The sequence below is a fragment of the Passer montanus genome, unplaced genomic scaffold, assembly GCF_014805655.1.
Source record: "Passer montanus isolate IOZ18808 unplaced genomic scaffold, ASM1480565v1 scaffold37, whole genome shotgun sequence".
Taxonomy (NCBI): domain Eukaryota; kingdom Metazoa; phylum Chordata; class Aves; order Passeriformes; family Passeridae; genus Passer; species Passer montanus.
Window position 1 is genome coordinate 8,441,327 of NW_024368485.1, and position 21,842 is coordinate 8,463,168.

Below are 21,842 nucleotides of genomic sequence, written 5' to 3' on the forward strand. Positions count from 1 at the left end.
ATTATTTAAATGCTCCACAGCAAGCTCTGCTACTCACAGCCACTGATCCTCTGCTCAGGAATGAGGTAAAAAGGAGATCTGTCTTCCCTGAAATCAAACTGGAAGTCCCAGGGTGCAGTAGAGGAACACAGCCTATCCCAGCTCTGCTTTATCCTGGACCTTTACAGATACTTGACAGTCCTTTAGAAAAGCAGTTTGTGTTTTGAGGGTAGGGATGACATGGCAATCAAAAAAAAAAATATATTGTGGTGCTTTCCCAGAGCAACTTGTTATTTCACACTGTAAAACTTCCAGCGACACAGAATAAAGCTTTACGCTTCGAAGCAAAAGCTTCAGAGGTTGCTGTTGCCAGAAATGCTCTTAGGAAGAGTTGAAGGTCCCTGGGCAGGTTCTGGGAGCAGAACTGCCAGATCCCCATCAACATCAGTCTCTAAGACTATTAAATTTCCTCATCTACCTCCTCAGAATCCAGGCCTTTACTTAGACTTGTTACAGGTAAACCACAACTAACTGGAATTGCATAAGAGGTAGAATAGATTGAGATAAGAACTTCATTTTTTGAATTAAAAAAGTCCCAAAGATGAAAAAGACATCAGAAACTAGACAAAGCAGAGCCGTAAATTCAAAGTACACACTCCCATGTGAGCATGTGTATGTGTGTGTACACATATGTGTGTATATTTGAGTTAGGAACAGAATACTATAAAGCAGAGGAAAATCATTCCAAGAAATAAATAAGTTTTACTGCAAATGTGCGGCACTGGACACCTAAGTGGCCTCATTTCCTGGACTAGGTAGTCATGAAGTTGTTTTAAGTGTGAAGGACACAGCTGTAACCCGTAACTTTCAGCCTGAATGATAGCATTGCTCTGACAAGTAGTGCTCCTGTTCTCAGCTGGAAGTGTGTCACATTTGTGTACCACCTTTTTAACACCTTTTTTTTTTTTTTTGAACAGAGCACAAAATTCAGAGGTTAGTTGGGTTACCTCTTACTCTTCAAAAGAATGGCTTTGTCACTGCCTGTGATCCCTGTGTTATTAACAGGACACAAAAGCTGAGAGGAGAGACTGGCAGACGTGGATGAGAGGTGGGTAGGAGGTATGGAGGAGGAGAATTTGGAATCACTCCCTGTCTTTTTATGCCAGAGGGAACCAGACAGAGAAGCTGGCTAGAGGACAGGCTGTTACCAGCTCTCATGATTTTGAGGGTTGTATAATTATTTTGTTAATATAAAGACAAAACTCTGTGACTCATATAGTCACAGAAGGCTGAGGGATCTTTTGAAGGCTAAAACGGGGCAGCATCTCCCAGTGTGATGGAACATGATCAAATAAATCCTACTGAGGACAGGTATCTGGGTATCTTTGGGGTTTACCATTCCATGTCCTACTTTGTCTCCCAGCAGCACAGCACAACCTGCTTTCCCAAGCCACTTGAGACCTTGAGTCCTAGTATGCAACGCCTATGGAGAGCTGAGCAGTGCAGAAGAGAGGGAGAGTGCTGAACAATTTAAAGCTGAAATAAACCTAGGCAGAGGTGCAGCCAACGAGAGTGAAAACACAGGAATGCCTTGGGCCCTGGAAAAGCAAATTAAACAATAATTATTCCCTTTCTCCTTCGGATGTCATTAAAAACTCTATGTCAGTGCAAAGGTATCCCCAAGCAAACACAAAACACAGCTGACTGTACGGACCACATGATTTCTGGAGACTCCTGGACAGCAGAACAACACCAGTTCAGAAACCCATCTGCCACCACCAGATACAGGTTGTTCACTAAACATAAGCAGGGCTGACTGGAGAACCACAGGGATGTAGTTCAAGCAACTATTTGGAACCTTCTCTGTGTGTTAAGACCTGCTGCTTCGTCTGCTGCTGTGTATATGTCAATGAATGACTGCCCCCTTTGTATTTTTCACAACTCTAAATCACAATTAGTAAAGGCATCTGGTTCTTTCAGTCATTTCATTTTACTCAGAGGAGGCAGATATGACATAATATCGCTTTCAATAGCTGCCTGGAGAGTTGCTCAGATAAAAGAAAGGGCATAGAAAACACTGCCTAATCACATTTCTCCTGTAATCGTAGCTCTCGGGGATCTTTTTTCAGCAATGTATAACTGTCACTTTAACCTACAAGAAACAGACATTTTCCTTCACCATGGGCTAATGTAGGCACCCTTGAGATAACAACAGTCATAGACCTGAGTCAGAAAAAACCCACATCAATTTAATACTGCCATGTAATATATAACATAAGATGCAGCAACTATAACAGAATAATACAGCTGTTATAGGAATCCCCACCTGGCCGATCTAGAAACACTCATGGCTGCTCTCATTTGTGCCCTGCGGCCAGTGTGTCGTGGCGGGACGGTGCAAACCCAGCCGAGCAGGGAAGCTGAACTGTCCGTACCGCTGGATCGCGGTATGGGCATCACCCAGCTCCCTTCGGCCGGCGCAGCTCCAGCTGGCCACAGCGTGACGCCTGCAGCCTGCGCTTTGTTTGGGAAGCCACACCCGGGCAGACCCCGCCGGGGAGCACGCCCTCCGGGCGCGGTTGGCAGCCGCGCTGCGGCGGGCGGGGCGGGGAGGGCGCTGCCCGCGCCTCGGCGATGCTCGCTGGCTGCCAGAGCGCGGGGAGCGGCGGCGCGGGCGGCATGTGGGCAGCGGCCCCTCTCCTGCTCCTGCTCGGGCTGCTGCTGCTGCCGCCGCTGGCGCGGCTGTGCCGGCGCGGGGCGGCGCGGCTGGAGCCGGCCGGCCGGGCCGTGCTCATCACGGGCTGTGACAGCGGCTTCGGGCACCTGCTGGCGCTCCGCCTGCACCGCCTGGGCTTCACCGTGTTCGCGGGCTGCCTGTGCCCCGGCGGGGACGGGGCGCGGCGGCTGCAGCGGGAGGCGGGCGGCGCCGGCCGGCTGCGCGTCCTGCGGCTCGACGTGACCCGCGCCCGCGACGTGCGCGCCGCCAAGGAGCTGGTGCTCAGCCGGAGCTGCCTGGCGGGGCCGCCGGGCTCTCACAGCCTGAGCGCAGCCAGCGCCGGCACCCGGGGGCTAGGGGCGCTCGGCGCTGTCCGTAAGGACGGCAGCATTTTATCAAAAATCCCGTGGTGCCTACACGGAGCGGGAGAGGAGCTCCCCGAGCGGGGCGTCCCCGGAGCCCCTCTGCAGGTACCCGAAAGCACGAGCGGCAGAGAAAGCGCAGAGCAGCTGTGCGGGCATCGGAGGGTGGGACATGTTCCTGGCCGTGACTTGTGAAAGAGGAAATAGAGACGAGAAATGCAGCGAGGGCAGCTGCCGTGCCACACCGAAGCAGCTGCGTCTTGGAGCCACGTGAGGTTTGTCAGGCTGGTCCCTGGAGAGGTTACCGAAAGGGAAATGTATCAATTATACACCCTACAGGGGAATGGATAGACTTAGCTCCAGAATAATTGCAGACAACCTAAATCCTGGGTTATCCCTTCAGCACACGTGACACAGTGCAGGTGATGGGGCCACAGTTACCTCCTTTCCCTCTGGGACTGCAGGGTGGGAATTATCCAGTGCAATTCTGGGACACACTGGGCAGAGCAGAGTTCCTCAGGCTCAGAAGTGAGATTCCCTCCAAATCACAAACACTTCCTGCTCATACAGGGAATAAAAGTGCAGAATGGGGCACACAGAGAGATAAGGAGATACAAGACCTCTGCCTGCCTGGCTCATTAGATCATTGGGAAGGGGACAGAATGAGCAGTGAAGGAAGAAAAAGCCTAGACCTTGCTCATTAAGTACATGTACTTATGGTTGATCTTGACCTTATCTTACTAAGAGGCAGAGCCTTCCCCTCTCAGGCCTTTCCTCAACCTACAGATAAACACAAATGTCTCCCAAAAGCCCTTAAAGGCTCCCTGGGGACCAGGTCACTTGGAACTCTGTGTTCCCATGATCTATGCTGCAATTCCGACAGCTGATGCTGTGCTGCAGTGGTTGTGCCTGTGCTGCCGTGGAGACCTGGAGCCGTGGGTCAGCAGTACTCTGGTTGTCCTTGCTGTGCACAGCCTTCAGAGCAATTCCAGGCCCAGCCGGACTGAGCACGGCTGCTGTGGGAGGCAGCGGGCACACAGCGTGGGCACAGTGCTGCTCTCACGCCAGCCACACTGGGCTGGGCACCCACACACATTTCATGAAACCTTTTTCCAAGGCTGGGCAGCTCTGCTGCTGCAGAATTTTGAAGGTATTTTGCAAAGGCAGCGAAGAATAAATAATTTTGTAGAGCCAGGTAGCACATAGGCCACATGGAGAAACTCACATTTATCAAGTATTCTTCCTTTTACTTAAATAGTAGAAGCAAAGGAGTTATTTTAATGTCTGCTGTTAATGGACTAAGACTACAAGTCTTCTTCATAATTTCTAAAATAGAGAGGCACAAATATTTTTATCTCAATTGTAAGGAAACTGTAACAATACTCTTCCAGATTATAAGCAAAAGACTTCAGTAGGAATGTTCATTCTTGGCACCTCTGAAAATAGATATGTTGTGTTCTTTGGTACTTTACCTCTATAGGAACAGTTTCAATTTCATGATTAAACAGGAGGTTACCTGTCATATTAACCAATTCATTTGTTAAATATAGGAATTGTATTTTTTTTATATTTGGGTCAAAGATTGTGTTTAATTAAATTATTTTTCATTAGGAAAGATAATTTTGAACCATTTGTAATTGCATTTAGGTTCTGAAGGAACCTAGAAGGTAAGAAAAGTATGTGACTACACAGAAGATGTTACCTGCTACCCAAAGCATGTGCCTCAAATCCCAGCAGTTAAACAACCCTCAGCAGTGAAACCTTAGGACATTTTCCCGGGTGGAGCACGGACAGCAACATCCAGGGCCTAGAGCAGAGTCCTGACCAAAGTGGAAATGCAGCTCAGACATTTGTGATGGGGAGCAGAGTGGGTGGTGGTCCAGTATTGTTGGAAATAAGCATTGGACAGATAAAAAGTCTGCTTTTGGTTTCTGCACACACAGTTCAAACTGATGCAGGAATCCAGTGGATTGTGCTGAAGGTTCCAGTAGACCATGCATTATGTTATTTAAAAGCTGTTGACATTTAAAAGCTGTTAAAGCTGGATGTTAAAAACATCCACCTTTTAAGCAGCTGCTGGCAGTGTTCTGTATGTCACTGTTAGCTTCTAAGCACTGTGGGACAGTTTTCTCTGTTTCTCCTTCCCCCTCCCTCAGAAGAGGAGGATTCTGTTCAGCAATTCCCCACAGAAACTAGAGGAACTGTCCCTGAGAACCACTAGGTATTGCTTAGGGATTGTTCCCTCCTTTTTTGCCATTTTAACTACAATCAGTTTCACACAGGTATGAAAGATTTTAGGTGCATCATATTGCTGCTGGACTTCTAAATTCTGATCACCAAAACATTCCTGTATCATTCCAAAAAATAGTCACTTCAATAATCCCAGGCCTAATGGTAAGTGTGCAAAGGCCAGGGATTCTGAATGAGACCTCAGAAGCTGGACCAAAATGAAGAGAAAGCAGGTAAATGATGATTGGTTTTTGCATGCCTGTGTTTAAGTAGTTCAGAGTAAGTCCTGGTAAAGATTAAATATTCTTTAATATGATTACAGTATCATCCTTTCCACGGACTATGCATCTCAAACAAGCAGGGCTTTTTTGCAGATATGCTTTCTTTTAAATAACCTTAATCTGCCTTTTTCCTGGGCCCAGGATAAGTGGACTTGCAAAAGACTAAAAGAGACTTTCTAATTTAAGTATTCAGCATGAAATGTACACAAAAATGTGTAGAATATCAGAATAAAATCCGAGTGTCAGGAATAAAATACAGTTCTCCCTACACCTCCTATATGCTGGAACCATAACTAGCCCAAGCTCCTCATTATCTTCTCTCTCTGTTACACAAGAGTAGAAATCCAAAGCCAATAAGAAATAGACCAGGACTTCACAGCATGGTGATTTGCAATTCTATTAGGCTCTACAGCAAGCCTCAGAATTTTTCTGATTTTCTTTTGTTTCAAATTGGAATTTATGTTCCTTTTCTTGCCTGCTAAGAGTGGGTGACATTAGCTAGCTGGAACGGAGGGATATTAGTTTTAGTCCCACTTCCTACTCAAAGGTTATTAAGTACTCTCTTACACTTAATTATGATTTTGTATTCATGGAATTCACCAATGGTACAATATTTTAGTCCAGACTCCCTATAGAAATAGATTATCCTTACAGTGAAGAGAATTTTAGCATAATATTCCAAGCAAAGGATGGTGACTCATGAATGGATGTAAATATAACTCAGGAATCTCATCTGGCCTGCTAGTACCCTGCACTGCTTGGTTTCCTTTAGTATTGGTCTGGAATCTATCAGGAGAGGGCCTGTCATTTTCATTTGGGCTCGGGCTTAGAGGAGAGACTCCAAAGATCAGTGATCCCAAGAATACCTGTTGGAATTTACGGTGTGTGGCAGAATTCAGTTATTGTCTGAGTGTTAGCACCAACACAGAAACAACCTGATTTTCAGAAGGTTTTGTAAACCTGCAGCTGGACTAACTTTAATAGCAAGAGGATTTTATCTGGAATAAAATATCAGATATCTTTTGGGCCTAAATAAGGACCTTGGATATGTGCCTTTCGGTCACTGTGTTGTGAAGTAGAAATTATTGGGGAGCTTATGTGGGAGCTGCTGTTCTCCAGAAAGCTTCACTAATCACAGTTTCCTAATGTCATTCTAAGATCCATGGCTGTATCTTTTAATCTTTGTTGTCAGGATCCATTTTCCCAACACAGAGATCAGTGAAAATCTCTGTGCCACCCAGTCCTGCTTCCCAGTTTATTTTCTCCCTGCCTGCTGTAGCACAGTCTAACACCTCTCTTCATGAACTGTGTTTGGACTGAGTTCTGTTCTGACAGTCTGACACACCAAGCATCACCTGCTTTTTCCAAATGTGGCTCTGCTGGGACACTGAGGAAATGCAGCATCATTCTCCTGCAGCTGTTTAATTCTTGTGCCTTGTCCTTCAGGATTTCCATCTGTATTTTTTAGGCTACCTGAGCTGCATTTGGCTAAGCAGATTTACAATATGTTTTGAATGCACATTTATAGCATTAATTTTTACCATGAACATTTCAGGAAAGAAAGACCAAAGCAGGTTCAAGTACTCTGAATACATAGCTGGGCAGGTTGTTTCTCAGGAAGCAGGAAATATTCTTAGAAAATAGCATAAGGGAATAATGAACTGTTTGCTGCTGGGGTAGAATTTTGTGAATTGATTCAACTAAACGAAGTGGCAGGAAACATTCTGGAAAATATCAGAGCATCTCCCATTTGGGAATGCCAAAATGTTGTAAGAAACAATATGTTTCTCTTGAGAGCAAACTAAGTATTTTGACCTGACCGGGTGCAAAGTGTCTTTTTGTGTTTAACTTAAAAGTTAACACAAGTCTGTTTTAGTTTAACCAGCTTTTCTCCTCGTGGCTTTTGATTTGGCCACTACACAGAAGGAAGGAGCTGCTTTTTTGTGAGCTCCCAGAAATACACAGGCTGGCCTTGCCAGCAGCCACCCAGAGGCTTTGAAGCACATGAGGAAAATAGCTGGAGAGAAAACTTAAGCCTTGCAAGCTAAATTCTGAATTTCACAGTTTAGAGAAAGAGGAAGAAAATCAATTGTCTAAAGATTAATGGCTGTATTTCTGAAGGCCTGATGAAATCAGGAGTATGTGGAGCAAGTGTTCTTGTGCTGCACAGTGTGCAGTGGCAGAAGCAAAATGACTTTTGTAATTAGAAAAGGTAAAGCTGAAATATCAGGAAGCAGCTTTTGCAGTGATGTTGGGATTTAGTTTGGGTTGTGTCAGAGTGTTAGATTATATAAAAATAACCCTGAGTACAGAAACCTCCAGCTTTGAGCAGAAACAGATGGGGTGTGCAGTCACTCAGCCCATCTGCAGAGTGGATCATGTGCAAGTAAATATTGATAATTAGCTTCTACAGAGGGCTCTCTAAGCCATTGATCTGGAAGCATTTTGTGGGGAGCGAAGTCCCATGGGGCTGGGTTCCATTTTAAGATGGAGAAGTAAAGCCAGAGAATGATGGAAAGACATGGAAAAAGAGGACAGTGGTGGGTGGAAAAAGGAAGTCTAGGATGCCCAATTCCATGGCAAATTTTTAAGCTCATTTCCTCTCCTCTGCTAACATTTGGGGCCATGGAAAATAAATGAGTCCAGAGGAAACTGCTGCATTACTGGGGCAGCAGTCTTGTCTGTATTTAAAGTTGTAAGAGGGGTCCAGTGTCAAGGATTGCTGGCTGACAGGCTGCTGAAGAGTGACTGATTCTCTTTGGAGGATAGAGTTATCCAAGTTCTGTGTGCTAAATTCCTAATTTTGAGTGTTTTTCCCTGCAAATCAGACATTCACTAAAAGAAATCAGTTTCTTTCTCTGTTTAAAGACCAATTTCATTACATAATACAAGTAGTGTGTATATATATTAGAAAAGCTTACAGAGGTCTGCTTTATAACTAAGGCCAAAAAATGTCCTGTTTCATCTCTAACTGCTGTTCTGAATGAAATCTGATATTTGCACGTCTTGGTGGGGCTCTGGAAGGACCCATGAGAAATGGGTATTCCAAGATACCATGAAATTATTGCAGTAGTTTTGTCAGAGAAGATCAGAAAGAAAAGGATTCAGCCCAAAGGTTTCTGCAGTGCCTTGACTAAGGTGATCAAAATTCCCCTGAGAATAACTCTGCTGCCACAGGTAGAGGAGGCTAGAGCTGGGTCAGCATCAGCCTGCCCCAAACTCATGTGTCCAGAGGAAGGGAGGCACTAAAACCTGCCCTGCCTCCCCAGAAACCCAGGCTTGGAGGTCCTGTAGAAGGCATGACAAAACAATCATTTCCCTGGCCACCTAGAAGGATTCCTTAAAAGAAGTGCATGGGCAAAGTTGCCAAGGCAGGCAGAGGTGAGCTGCGAATTGAGCTGTTCCAGCGGCAGCTGCCCTGGCACTCCTGGCGCGCTGTCGGCGAGCACTGGGCAGGAGCAGAGAGCTTTCCAAAGCGCGGTGTCGCTCCCTGCTTTGCCTGGGCAGGAGGCTCCAGCCAGCACGGCTGGAGCAGCGCTTGGGCAGCGTGAGCGGCAGCCGGGAGTGCTCCCGCTCCAGCACAGCGTTCCTGGCTGGGCTCGTCGGCTCTGCCGGCGCTGCTGTGCCTTTGGGCTGCAGGCTCAGCTCCCCGTCACTGAGCTCGGCACAGCAAGCCTCACTGCCAGCACCTTGCTGCTTGTGAACACTGACGTCTTTCTCCTTAGCACCAACATCTGTCACTGCACGGGCAAAAAAGTTGTTCAAATGTACAACATTTAAAAAATACTGTAGCCACTGACCCTGCTTGATTACTTTACCCAATGTTGCAGCCATGTACCTGATCGTGGCTGATTTCAGAAGAAATCAGAGCTCAAATCTTGGAAAAAGATGCAAGACTTAGGCTCTTAATTTAGTCAGGCACTTTGAAAATAGTACCCCTTAGCCTTTAGACCGCTTAATATAATTTTCACAAAGCTGCTCATAGCACACAGTGGGATTAAAGTAATTAAAATATCATGGTACACCACATTGGCAGTAAGATGTAGTCTCCCAGGTCATGTTATTCATAAATATCTTAAGACAACCATAGAGTGAGCAATTATTAATAGCACTGAGACTTATAGGAAAGGTATCCCTGATCATGGGAGGGGGTGTAGAACTGGATGATCTTTAATGGCTTTTCCAACCCAAACTATTCTGATTCCATTTAGCCCAGGTTATGGCCACAATGGCATTCCTTCATTAAACAAAACATGCCTGCACTTTAAAGTGGAAAAGACAAAGGTGTTACACAACCATACAGTTTCTCTCAAGGGTCTGAATCGGTGGTGGTGTTTGTTATCTAACAGTGGCTGCCTTGCAGTTAAAGGTGCTTGCTGAGTCATTTCTCTTCCTTAGGTTTCTGGGGCCTTGTCAACAATGCAGGAATATCAACATTTGGTGAGACAGGGTGGCTGCCTATGGAGACATATGAAAAATTTGCAGATGTGAATCTCCTTGGGAGCATCAGGACAACCCTGGCATTTCTTCCCCTTCTAAGGAAATACAAGGGTAATGCTAATCCACTGTTATTTAGAGTTGTAGAATAATTAGCTTACTATAATCAGGGTAATGTAACATCTATAAAAGAGGCTTTAATTGTCTTTCATTGAACTGAAATGACAGCCTCCTTCTGTGTGGCCTGAAAGAGCAACTTGATCCTGAAAAGAGGGTGAAGCCATAAAGGGAAAAATATCCTTAAAGATTTTGTCTTTGCAGTACATAGAAAAAAAGTACTTATAAATAAGGATTTCTCTCAGTGTTTGACTCAAAAAAGAGGAAGAATGTTTACTGTAGATCATTAAGCCCAGGCAAGCTTTCTAAAGCACTGACAATCAGAAAACACAAAGATCCATTAAACTGCCTAATTTTATTATTTAGGCTTTACAATTTTATTGTTTGAAAATTAGGAGAGGAGGAATGACCCTACAGAGGTGAACTAGAGATATCCAACTTCCAGTTCCAGCTCTGTGGAGCCTCTGTGACCTTGGGCAGGAAACTTCAAGTATGTAGAGGTGCATGGGTATCCAGTGGGATAAATGTATTTGCATGAACCTCCCTACATGTGGGCTTTATCCTTCTTTCTAAGAAGTAAATGTTTAATAGCCCTCTGCAGCATGGCAGCATGTCTTGGGTGCTTTGCAGTTTGTCCCCTACCTGTCTCTCTCTGTGTTTGGGGAGGAAGATCTCCTCTTCCTTGTCTGTTCTGGCTCTTGAGGGTGAGGATTTGTGCTCTGTGTACAGCATCAAGCACAGGAAGGAGTAGGTTTCACCTGGAAACCCCAGGTGTCACTGCTACACAAACTTGGTAAGATAAAAGCATCCTTTTTTTTGGGCTATTCTGCTTCTTTCTGCTTGGCTGCCTTTGGTAGATGATATTCTGACAGAAGAAGAAAGAAACCTTTAAATACTGTGAGCTGGATGTGGTTTTGTAGCAGAATGTGCTATTGTGTATACCCAGTGAGTGTGTTATGTGGCCATTACACAGGGAGACATCTCTTTTCCCTGTCATGTCCTACTTGCTGCTGGGACTCTGTGGTGCTGATCCAGAGGTGTTTCTCTGACCCAGGAGTTGCACAGGGTTACTTTGAGGCAAAGGGGACTAACAGTGCCTGCAATAGTAGGCACATGCATAAACCTTTAGAAGGTTTGGGTCTGGATGGCTGCACACACACCTTAGCTCAAAGGAACATTCCGTATCTGTCCCAGGGCTGTCAGTGTTTCCTTGATTAACTCCTGCACTCCATTTTCAAGTACCATCTATGTAGGAGAGGAGGCCAGGGCACTCTAGGAAGAATCCTAGATTGGCTGTCACCTTCCTTTCAGGAACAGCCAGGAAAGCTTATGTGTTTGGGGGCAGCAAGTGACCTCTCCAAATGAAAAGCTTGACTTACAGACTTTGGAGCACTCTCCTGGGGAAGCTGAGTTCCAATTCCCTTAGGCACTTTAAAGAGAAGTTGAATGAGGTGGCCCACATCCTGGGTGTGAGCCCCATCCACTCAGCTACTGGACAGAGGAGGCAGAGGTCATCCTACCCATTGCTTACTGCCATGGATGTGCACCTCCTGTTCTAAGAAACACTTCAAAATTATTAATGCCGTTATTAATACTTGTAAAGGGAGGTAATGCCCTCCAGCCTAGGACTTAAACATTCTGCCCTGAGAGGAGTAACATTTCCCTATATCTTTTCCAGCTGTCCAGGCTGGTCAAGCTGGTAGTTATTTTCCTCTTACTGTCGATAAGATTTATTTGGGATGCTGTATAGGAAGGCAGAGGACCTAATGCAGAATGAGAGATTTCACTGGATTCCCGTGGTACCTTTTGATACCCCCAAGCCTATTCCATTTGGTGAGATGTGGGGCCCAGATGTTATCTGCCCCTGTGGCAGCAACAGGAGTGCAGCTGTGTTCTCTCATTGTCAGTGACAGCACCATCTTCTCCCTCAGCCCTGGGATTTGTATATCCACACTCGGACATTCCTTTCCCCGTGGTAGGACTGTGTGACAGAAGTTTACAAGGAAACAATGGAAATGAGCCACAGTCCAGTGCCTCACATGAGGAATCTCTGCTATTCAAGGCATGCCTGCACTCAGCAGGAGTTAGAAGGGAGGGAAAGCAGCCCAGATCAGGGGAATCATTGCAAGGTATTGTAAACCTGCATACATTTGGCAAGTCTCATTTCCTCAGTGAAACTTATCACTGTAGAGTCTGGCTTGGATTTATATGCACAGTTACAGAACCTGGTCTCAGTGCAGAGCCATCATTAGCACAGAAAAAACTGATATTAGTAACCATATAATCCACCTCAGGGAAAATCACCTCCCCTCTCCTCTGCAGCCTTCTCTTACTAGCACAGTCTCTTACTACTATTTTTCAGACTTTAGGGCACTGCTTTGTTTCCATCTTTTTCATCCTATCTCAGGCTCAGAAGGAATAAGCAGCACACTGGGAATGTGTTACACTTTGTCTAGTCCAACATCTCTCACTAGGTGGAAGATTTTTGTGTGAAGTTTTCTGCTTAGCAGAGCTGAGTGCCCGTCTCTGCTGGGACTGCACACTGACACTGCCCAGTTTTGGCACAAGGTGCAGGAAAAGTCTCCTGCTAAACACCACATTCTTAGCAGCTCAAGACTGATGCAAATCAATTCCATGCTAAAGACTGAGAGTGAAGTTATGTTATTTGCACTGTTTTCTCTCCAGGACGTATTGTTTTCATGTCCAGCATCATTGCCTATTTCACTCTGGGAAATGGCATTTATTCTATGACCAAGGCAGCTATTGAAAAATTTTGTGATGCTTTAAGACTGGAAATGAAAAAGTTTGGTGTCCAGGTAAGTGATGTAACAAAACCTGGAAACCAGGTAAGTGATGTAATGAGTTATGTGAAACAGAGTAACAAAGATAGAAGCTCAGAAATGCTTTCATGGGTGCAGCTTCCTTCTGGAAAGAGGCGGTCTGTCTGTGGCTCATCAGTCAGCTGGAAATCACTGGGAACAGCAGTCCTGGGGGATGTTTTTGGTTCTGAGAAGCTGCTGGGTAGCAGTCTGTATGCCAGCACTGAAACTTCCACATCCTCTGCAGTGGAGAAGCTTCCTGACACAGGCCTGCCAGAGCTCCCACCAGCAGCAAGGAACCCAAATGTTCCCTGGGGGGCTGCAAAGAGCCCAGACGCTGAGAGCTGTGCAGCCAGAACTTGTCACTTGCCTGAGGGGTTCTTCCTCTCCTCTTACAGCTCCAACTCCTTGTTTTTAGTGAGAACAGCTCGCTGCAAGAGGCAGCATTGTACAGAGCAGTTATGTTTTTATTCTCTTAACCTAAGAGGCTCTCAGAGTGCTCTTAGTGCCCTAAGCAACTCTAATAGTCAAACCTGAAGCTTAGATCCCTAAGTAGCTTCACTGGGCTTTTTCCTTGGAGTCACTCTACTGCTGAAGCACTTTTCTCAAACACTCGAAGTCTTCCCTGTCAGGTTTGCATTGGTGTGCTGTTCATGTACACAGATCTACAGCATTGTTCATAAGCTTTGTGTTGGAAAATATTACAGCTATGCATGTGTTAGCTACCCCCGTCAGATAAATATGAGGGGCTGTAAAATACAAGTGACTTTACACATCCTAATACCACACAGCATGATGAGGATTTCTGCTGATTAGCTGAGGATAATCTCAAATGCATGGAAGGGCTTAGTTTAACAGGTTAGCTACTCTGGTTGATTTGGGATTTTTCTTTTTCCACCTCTGCTGTAGTCCCAGCACATAACTGAGGGAGCCAGGCTGACAAACATTTCTGGAGTATCTTTGAGAGGTATTTTTTCTGTTTCTTGCTGTATGCAAGATGCTGGCTGGCACTTGCCTGAGAAGCTGCCCTGTGGAGAGCCTACAAAATACACGGTCCCTTTTTGCTGTGCTCTGTTGTCCTGTCTGTCCTTTCAGGAGAAGCTGCACAGGGGTGGCAGGGAGCAGATGGAGCTATGGCTCTGTCCCACTGAACTCTGGCCAGGCAAGCTGGCAGCCTACAGGAAACAAAGTGGGTGTCTTCCAGTAGAAAGGCTACAGAAAATGTGGGAAGGACAAAAACCAAACCATCTCTCCTTCTTTCCAAGCCAGCTCCAAAAAAGGAAGCTTCCAAAACCCTTTGTTAACAACAAATGTGGGAAGTTTACTATTTAGCTGATACCAAACACACTTCTAAATAGCACCAGAAGGGAGGGCTCCCAAGGTTCTGTGTGACAAACCTGCTTGAGGCAGCATGAAGCTGTTCCAGCTGTGCACACCATCCCTCTGCTGGGGTTTGTCTGCATCCCTCCCTTCTCCCTGTGCACAGGACCTGCACCCCAGCCCTCCTGAGAGCAGCGAGTCCATCACCATGCAGGCCAGCAGGCAGGGACTCACACAGCTGGGCTGGCTTTTATATCATCACAGCCTTCCCAGAGAATGCCTGTCAGATCCCCAAGTCTCTGACACAGCTCAGCATGGGTTTTCCTCACCTTGTGTTGCAGTCTTTAGAAATCAGGTCAGTTAAATGCCATGGAGCTTTTAATGTTGCATATCTACAAATAGTTTGAACAAGGCTGCTGCTAACTGCTGCTGTGAGTGCTCAGCCTGCTCCAAAACTCCCTGGAATACTCAGAAGGGAGCAGAACAGCAGCAACACACAAAGAAAATGTGGAGCAGCAAAGGACTTGTGTGCTTTCATTTAAATCTGTGTGCACAAATCTACAGAAATCTGCTGATGGCCTCGGTGAGAGGCAGAGCAGGACCTTTGGTCCCCCTGTTCTTCACTGACAAGACCTAGTTTACTTTTCATTTCACCTTCTTGGGGAAAACAACACTTCTTTCCCCAGGACCCAGTAATTTTCTTTGGTGTCTCCTTTTGTCCCAAATTGGGTCAAAAATTATCAATCACAAGGCTCTCCACTGAGTGAAAAACCCAAAGTATTCCACTTTGGAGATACCAAAGTCATACTGAAATGCTTTGTCTCAGTATTGTCAAAACATTTACTGTTAAGTGTTGTACAGCAATCAAAGATGCTCTGTTGCTTTCTGTGAGAGTGTGCTGAGTATTCAAAACAAGACCATTAACATCAGAGTGAAATGAGGAAGTCAGAATAAAGCACCTCTGCACCTTAAATATTTCACAAAAATATATTTGATTTCAAGTTTCCAGGGTTAAAATTTCAACAAAGCAGCATTTTCTGTCTGGCTGTAGAGAGCTTTTGGTCTGACTGTAGTATTTAATTGAATTCACAATGGCTGATTGCACCTGGGTAAGTTTTACATCTCGCTTTCAGGTCTGTATTATCCAGCCAGGAAATTATGCACGCTCTACAAAAATTCAGCCACCGCTCAGCGCCGAAGAGATCTGGAGTGAACTGAGTGAAGAGGAAAAGGCTGTTTACAACAAGGAGTACGTTCAAGAGCGGGCAAACTTTTTCAACAGCATCCTCAGTGAGGGAAGCACTAATGGCAATGAGGTTGTGGATGCCATGGTGGATGCTCTAACATCTCCTGCACCCAAGGCACGTTACATGGTGGCGAAGCTGAAGGAGAAGGCCCTGGTGTTTGTGTGTGCTTTGTTCCCTACTGTCGTGATGGATTCTGTTCTGTCTTATGCTCTGAGCAAAGTAAAACTTGCATAGCCTGCAGTGGTGCTATTCACTGGCTCAGGTGAGGCAGTTTATGAAATGTGAGAGTCAGGGCTGAACTGAACGCCCCCGTGTGTCAGTTCAGTGACACCGATTAACCAGTACAAACTGGGGAGTCTACCTGGTCAGAACTGTCACTGATTGCTGGGGAAAACATCCAGGACCCTGTGTAAAATTAAATCATTTGTTTAAGTAACTTTATCTCTTCCCTGTGGAAAAACCCCACCCACTTAAGCTGCTTTAGTTATTGCCTGGAAAATGTAATACATCTTTTTCTAAAGCAACAGCAGGTTGTGTTGCAGACATGATGCAGACGAAACGGAGCACGTCCTACAGGGCAGCTGAAGTCATTACAGCAGAGATGAAAAGCCCTTACTTGTAGAAACCTGAGTAGCCATTTATTCTGGGGTGATAGGAGAAGGTTAATGCACAAGTCAGAAATGAGCATTGGACCTCAAAATACTTTGAATGGAGTTAAATGGCTGTAGCAAGTTAGGAATCTTGAAGCTCTGAGCAATCTGGTTAAGTGAAAGGTGTTCCTGCCCACAAGAGAGGGGCTGGAATTTGATGATCCCTAAGGTCCTTCCCAACCCAAACCAGTCTGTGATTCTATGAATAATAAAGTTGTAATATGAAAACATTGTCTTGGCTAACTACAGTTCAGTCCCTTTTCAGGTGTTCTGGATAAATGTGTAATAAAGCAGATACATCATACACTTCAGAAAACAAGTTACATGTTCCATTTATAAATGATTTATAAATTTAATCCTAAATAAACTCTACCCTTTATCTAATGTCTGGATTAATCAATGTGTTGACCTGAAGTGTAGTGAGAGAGCTAAACACCAAGGAGCCATATCAGTATACTTGGAGCTCAGAAAGAACATATTCAGGTTTGGCTGCTAATGTAAGGAATAAGGTCTGAAGAAAAGAATACCTACTAACAGGAAAGGGAAACATTAGTAACATTTCTCTTTGAGAGTAATTGATCACGGCCGCTCCATTAACACTCTCTTACTAATTGCCATGGAAAATACTGCTGGTTTACACATACAGTTTTAAATTTGACTTGATTATGGTATGGCACAAAATCCAAGAACTCTGAGGCCAAAAGAACCCAGAAAAGCTGGGATGAACTGTGGTGGCAGTGATAGATACAGGGCAGCAGCACTGAGCATTAGCTTCCCCCATGCCAAGTGTCCCTTATCAAATCTAAGACTGCTGTAAGTTGACTCAGTTAACTTTTTCATCTGAAGCAGAAATTGCACCCTCTACCTGGGAAGTCTTTCCTAACATATTTAATTAATTGCTGAGAAAATTTGTGCTCTCTCCTGGTAGGTAATTTGGGCAGTGGGAATCAGAACACAGGCAAGATGAGCCCACAGAGTGACAGTTCCAGTCTCTCTCCTGGTACATTCAGCAGTGGAACAGCCACTGCACATGTCAGAGATTGTGGAACATGTTATTTCTCTTTCCAAATGCTAAACCCATCCCTGCAGCTGGTATTGGCAAGAGGACAAGCCTGGGCACCCAACTGTTCCACAGACTGTCAAAAGCAGGATAATCAGATGATTATCATCCCTCTCCTCATTTAACCACAACTGAGCAAGGCCAAGCAAGGGAACAGGAATGAGGCTTATTCCAACTGAACCAATCAATTTCTTGTATAGGAGTTCCCCCTGCTTGACCTCAGGGATTTCAGCAGCCCTGCACTTTGGAAGCACTGCTTTCATGCCCTTAGCTGTTCTTTGTGCAGATTGCCCTTCCTCACACAAGCAGCACTGGGCTCCAGGAGCAGCTTTGAAGCCCAGATGTTTCTCCATCAGGCCTGGGTACAAGTGCTGATCTCTGCCCCATTACACTGCCTCCCTTCTGGTTGCATTTCTAAAAGCTACTGCCCTAAGTTGCTGAGAGCCAGCACCATCAGATCTGCCTCACAGACACAAAATAACTTCCAGCTGGAAATTCTTTATTTGCTGGGTATGGGGTGAAGCATGTGATCAATATTTCAGTAGCCTCATGTAACATAAGATGAGAAAGACTCCAGAACATTTACAACCCTCACCTTGAAAACTGAGAACTTGCAGTGCAAAGGATTTTAAACAGGACACAGTGACAGGGTGAGAGCCAATGGGACAAATAAGGCAGTTTGTATTTTCATTGCCATCTAACCATCGGCCTGAAAGCTAACTGAAAACCAGCTACAAAATTATCATCTTCATTCCTTCCCCTCAGTTTTTTAGCATTATGATCTGCAGACTAATAGAGTCAGGGTTTGTTATTAACAGAACATCCCACTGAAGTCATCTGGAATCCTCCCACTGAGTTCTGTGTGTTCCAAGCCACAGTGTTAGGCAAGTAAACATGAAAATAAGTAGCAGAAACAATTTCAGAATCCCTGGGCTGAGTAGAAAAGAGACCCTAGTAGGAAATGGTGATGGAAGGGGTGCATTCCCCCCTCCACAAGTGCCACAGGGTACAGAAGCTGCAGGATCAGTAACAGAGGCTTTACTGAACAAACCTTGCTAAGCAAGCCAGTGATGAACTCCGAGGGCTCCCAGAGCTGTCAGCTCTTCAGTGAGCTCCCGCCCTGCTCTGTGGCACTGGAAAGCTCCCCTGACTCCAGGGATGCCAGCCCTCCTCCTGGGAAGCACATGCTGGGAGTGCAGAGCTGCTGGACTGCCCCACCCACCATCCCTTTTTACTTTGCCACATCCCTGGCTGAGGAGTGCCTGCCTCTTCCTCAGTAACTCTGAAATCACCTTTACCTCACGTCAAGTTGAAGTGCAGGGGCATACAAGAAGTCTGTATTTACAACGTCCAAAAAAGAAACAGTTTTAGGGAAAATTTAGGTGACAAAGATAAAAGAAACCAAACAAAACCCCACAACCAAACTTCTACTGACATTGCTCTTATTCCTGAAACACCCCTCTCTCAAAACCCAGCTAACCTGCTGCAGATCCTTTCCTGAGACTGTTTTTCTATGTAGCATTCATCTGAGCTGCCTTCAACAGAGAACTTCTTGGCAAAACGCTTCAGCTTTTGTCACTATTTGTCTTTAAAAGCCTTGCTGACAGTTTGAAATTTTTTTTTCCCTTGAAAACAACCATACCAAAAGAGACTCAGCTTTCCTCCTAAGTCTTTTCTCCAAGGCCACAGTATCAGGGACCTAATGCAGTTATTTCATGGATTTTCTCCTTGATGAAGAGGTCTGTTCCTAAGAGTGCATATTAAGTGGTAGAAAAAAATCAGTGTTGGTTTTGACAAAGCAGTTACAGAAAGAGTATAAAGAAGAGTGAAAAAACCTAAACCAGTCTGGCAGGTTGTACATTGATCTGAGCGATACCAACAGCTCCATACAGCAGCATCCAAACAGAAAGAGCAGATCCCAGGAAACACAGGAGGAGGAGCTGGGTGGTACCTGCCAGCACAGTCCTGAGGAGGCTGTGCTGCTGCACGAAACAAAGGCTGTCTCGAGGAGGAGACTACTCCCTCCCTGGAGAGGGCACAGCTGGAGCAATGCCCCCACGACAGCTCCCAAGATGACCTTCAGAATTAGCCACATCTGTACATTTATGTCATTTTCCCAAGCTGGCACGTCTGAATAAGGAGATTTTGGGTGGAATGCACCGCACAGCAGATTTTTTTGCAGTAGCATCAGAATCCAGAGAGATGAATAGCAGTGATAATTACTTCCACAGTAAAAAGGCTTAAGAAAAAACCAGGCACTCCTCAAGCACACCTTGCAGCTGAAGTCAGGCTGTCACCAGCCCAGCTCCCCCTGATGTCCACAGGACCGCAGGGCCATCCAGCCCGAGAGTCCTTGTGGCGCACAGCCTCCCTCCAGAGGTCAGCTGTGGGACAGCTCTAGCATCCTTGGGCTTTGACATCCACAGAGAAAACCCAGCACAATGCAGACACAGCAAGTGGAACGGGCAATGCAGCTGGATTGTCCCACATGTTCCAGGAGGGACTGTGCAGTGCTCGCAGCCTGGCACCTTCTGCTAGCACCAAACAAAACTTCACAGCCTTTGTATTTTGAATATTTGGAAGCACGCATTCAGCAATGAAACATTTTCACGTGTAATTAGATGATTTTGGAGCTGCAAAGTGAGCATGGCAGTAATGGGGGCTTTATCTATCATAGGGAAGAATATATGTTGCAGGAACAGTTGAGGTTAATGTTAAACAAGGGGGAAATAGTAATAAATGTTCTTTGGAATAATCTTGATTTGGACAGGATTTAACAGTGATCTCTTTATCAGACACAGTAGGCAAAACCTCTCTGCTGTGGGCTCCACAGATGGCATTCATCCAGGGCACCACGAAGCCAGTGGAGCACCCCTTGGACTGTCCCAGAAGCTCCTCCTGGCTGTGAGGATGTTCCCGTGGGACGGGAGGGGAGCTGCCTGCAGCAGCCAGGACAGAGCAGCCCCAAGTGCCCTAACTCCCAGCACAGCAGAGCTCCGGGCAGCGCTGCCCCCAGGCGAGCCCTCGGCGCTGGCACACCGGGGCCGTACAGAGCACACGGACACCGGACACCGTGCCCACATTTGGGCCGTGCCGTGTGCCCCGGGCTCGGCTCTGGGCGCTCCGGCATGCTCAGAGCTCGGGGCAGTTCACCCCCTCCCTGCCTCAGGGCAGTCAGTACCACTCCCTTAGCGCAGTCAGTTTTCACCGGCACCATCCCACCTGCATTCCTGCAGTAGCTTGCCACGCCTCCAAGACTCAGCTGTCAGCCAAAAAGAGCCCAGCAGCCTGAGGCTTCAGACCTTGGAGTAATTTTTTCCGGATGAGCTTTATTTATCTCTATAGGCAGGGAATACTCTGAATTTCTCTAAGAGGATTTTAATCCTGTTTATTTGGGAGATGTTGCAGCACCCTAATATGAGAGCAATGCCTCTGCTCTTGAAGCCACATTGCTTTGAACCATCCAATATGATACTGAGCTGCTTCTTGCATCATGAATCCTCATTATCACTCAAAAAGTTCGTGAAAGGCTGATCACCATGAGAAAATAAATCAAGCATAAAAATCTACACATATACACGTGCAGTTACATGCACATTCACATTTGGGGTGAAATACCAAGTACCCAGACTGGTTATAGTCTGGTTGTGGTGTTTCCACAACTTCCAGAGAAAAGGTGTGCAGATGTTTCAGACAGGACATTCAGTTATTTCTATATTAGACTAAATTTCAAAATACATGTGTTAACTTTTCTAATGGGAATTTAATGCATGCTGCTCAACAAAGTGAAAAAGTAGAATTTACCCCAGGCCATTGGCCAAGACAATGTCTCCTTATTTGTAGCAACAGCAAAAGCAAAAGTCTTACACAGAACAGGCTGGGAAACTTCTTCTACTGTGCCATGTCTGCATCAACCATTTCGTGCAGCCAAGGAGAAAGACAAGGGCCTGGGTGCTATGTTTTCCAAAATGGAAACCAATACACCAAGGCACAACAGTGCATCACTACCAGTCCACCAATTCACACCACAGAGAATTTACCACAGGACATTGGCCAAGACGTGTCTCCTTATTTGTAGCAACAGCAAAAGCAAAAGTCTTACACAGAACAGGCTGGGAAACTTCTTCTACTGTGCCATGTCTGCATCAACCATTTCGTGCAGCCAAGGAGAAAGACAAGGGCCTGGGTGCTATGTTTTCCAAAATGGAAACCAATACACCAAGGCACAACAGTGCATCACTACCAGTCCACCAATTCACACCACAGAGCGCTAACACGAAATAGCTGCTGTGCAAATGGCACTCCTTGCAGGGTAAGTAATGAAACTTTACACTAAAACAATGTTTTCTCTTGTTGTGACTCACCACACAGTCCCATGGCTTTCATCAAACGCCTTTCCATGCTGTTGGACATGCATCCAGCTGTGTCACCACTTTCCTGGCAGAAGAGATTTCACATCAAAAAACAATTTATTTTTTTTTTTAAATTTCCTAACGCTAGAGGTGATTTGCAAACAATGCAACAGCCAGGCTTGGCCAGGAACAAGACAGGCAGCGCTGCTGCAGTTATCCCGTGCATACATGGCCACTGAGCCTGGCAGAGCGCTGAGGGCTGGGCTGGCAGTG

At 45.7% G+C, this 21,842-nt stretch overlaps 2 protein-coding genes across 2 annotated transcripts in view; one reads left to right on the forward strand and one right to left on the reverse strand.

The window, feature by feature from the left end:
• Positions 1 to 21,842, reverse strand: part of PAK5 (p21 (RAC1) activated kinase 5) — a 160,187-nt gene that overhangs the window by 136,703 nt on the left and 1,642 nt on the right. Inside the window, exon 2 of the mRNA XM_039716994.1 lies at positions 21,582 to 21,654. Coding sequence (XP_039572928.1) covers positions 21,582 to 21,630 — 49 coding nt within the window. The 5' untranslated portion in view covers positions 21,631 to 21,654. The remainder of the gene's footprint in view (positions 1 to 21,581; positions 21,655 to 21,842) is intronic.
• LOC120505972 (D-beta-hydroxybutyrate dehydrogenase, mitochondrial-like) lies at positions 2,659 to 16,523 on the forward strand. The gene is made up of 4 exons (XM_039716997.1): positions 2,659 to 2,969; positions 9,937 to 10,118; positions 12,807 to 12,937; positions 15,394 to 16,523. Exons 1-4 carry the CDS (start codon positions 2,659 to 2,661, stop codon positions 15,739 to 15,741), a joined length of 972 nt encoding a protein of 323 aa, XP_039572931.1. The 3' UTR covers positions 15,742 to 16,523.

Bases quoted from the DNA above. Each gene is read 5' to 3' on its own strand.
- LOC120505972 (XM_039716997.1), top strand. From the start codon at position 2,659: ATGTGGGCAGCGGCCCCTCTCCTGCTCCTGCTCGGGCTGCTGCTGCTG. The intron at 10,119-12,806 runs GTAATGCTAATC...TTTTCTCTCCAG, and splicing joins CCTTCTAAGGAAATACAAGG to GACGTATTGTTTTCATGTCC. The intron at 12,938-15,393 runs GTAAGTGATGTA...TCTCGCTTTCAG, and splicing joins TGAAAAAGTTTGGTGTCCAG to GTCTGTATTATCCAGCCAGG.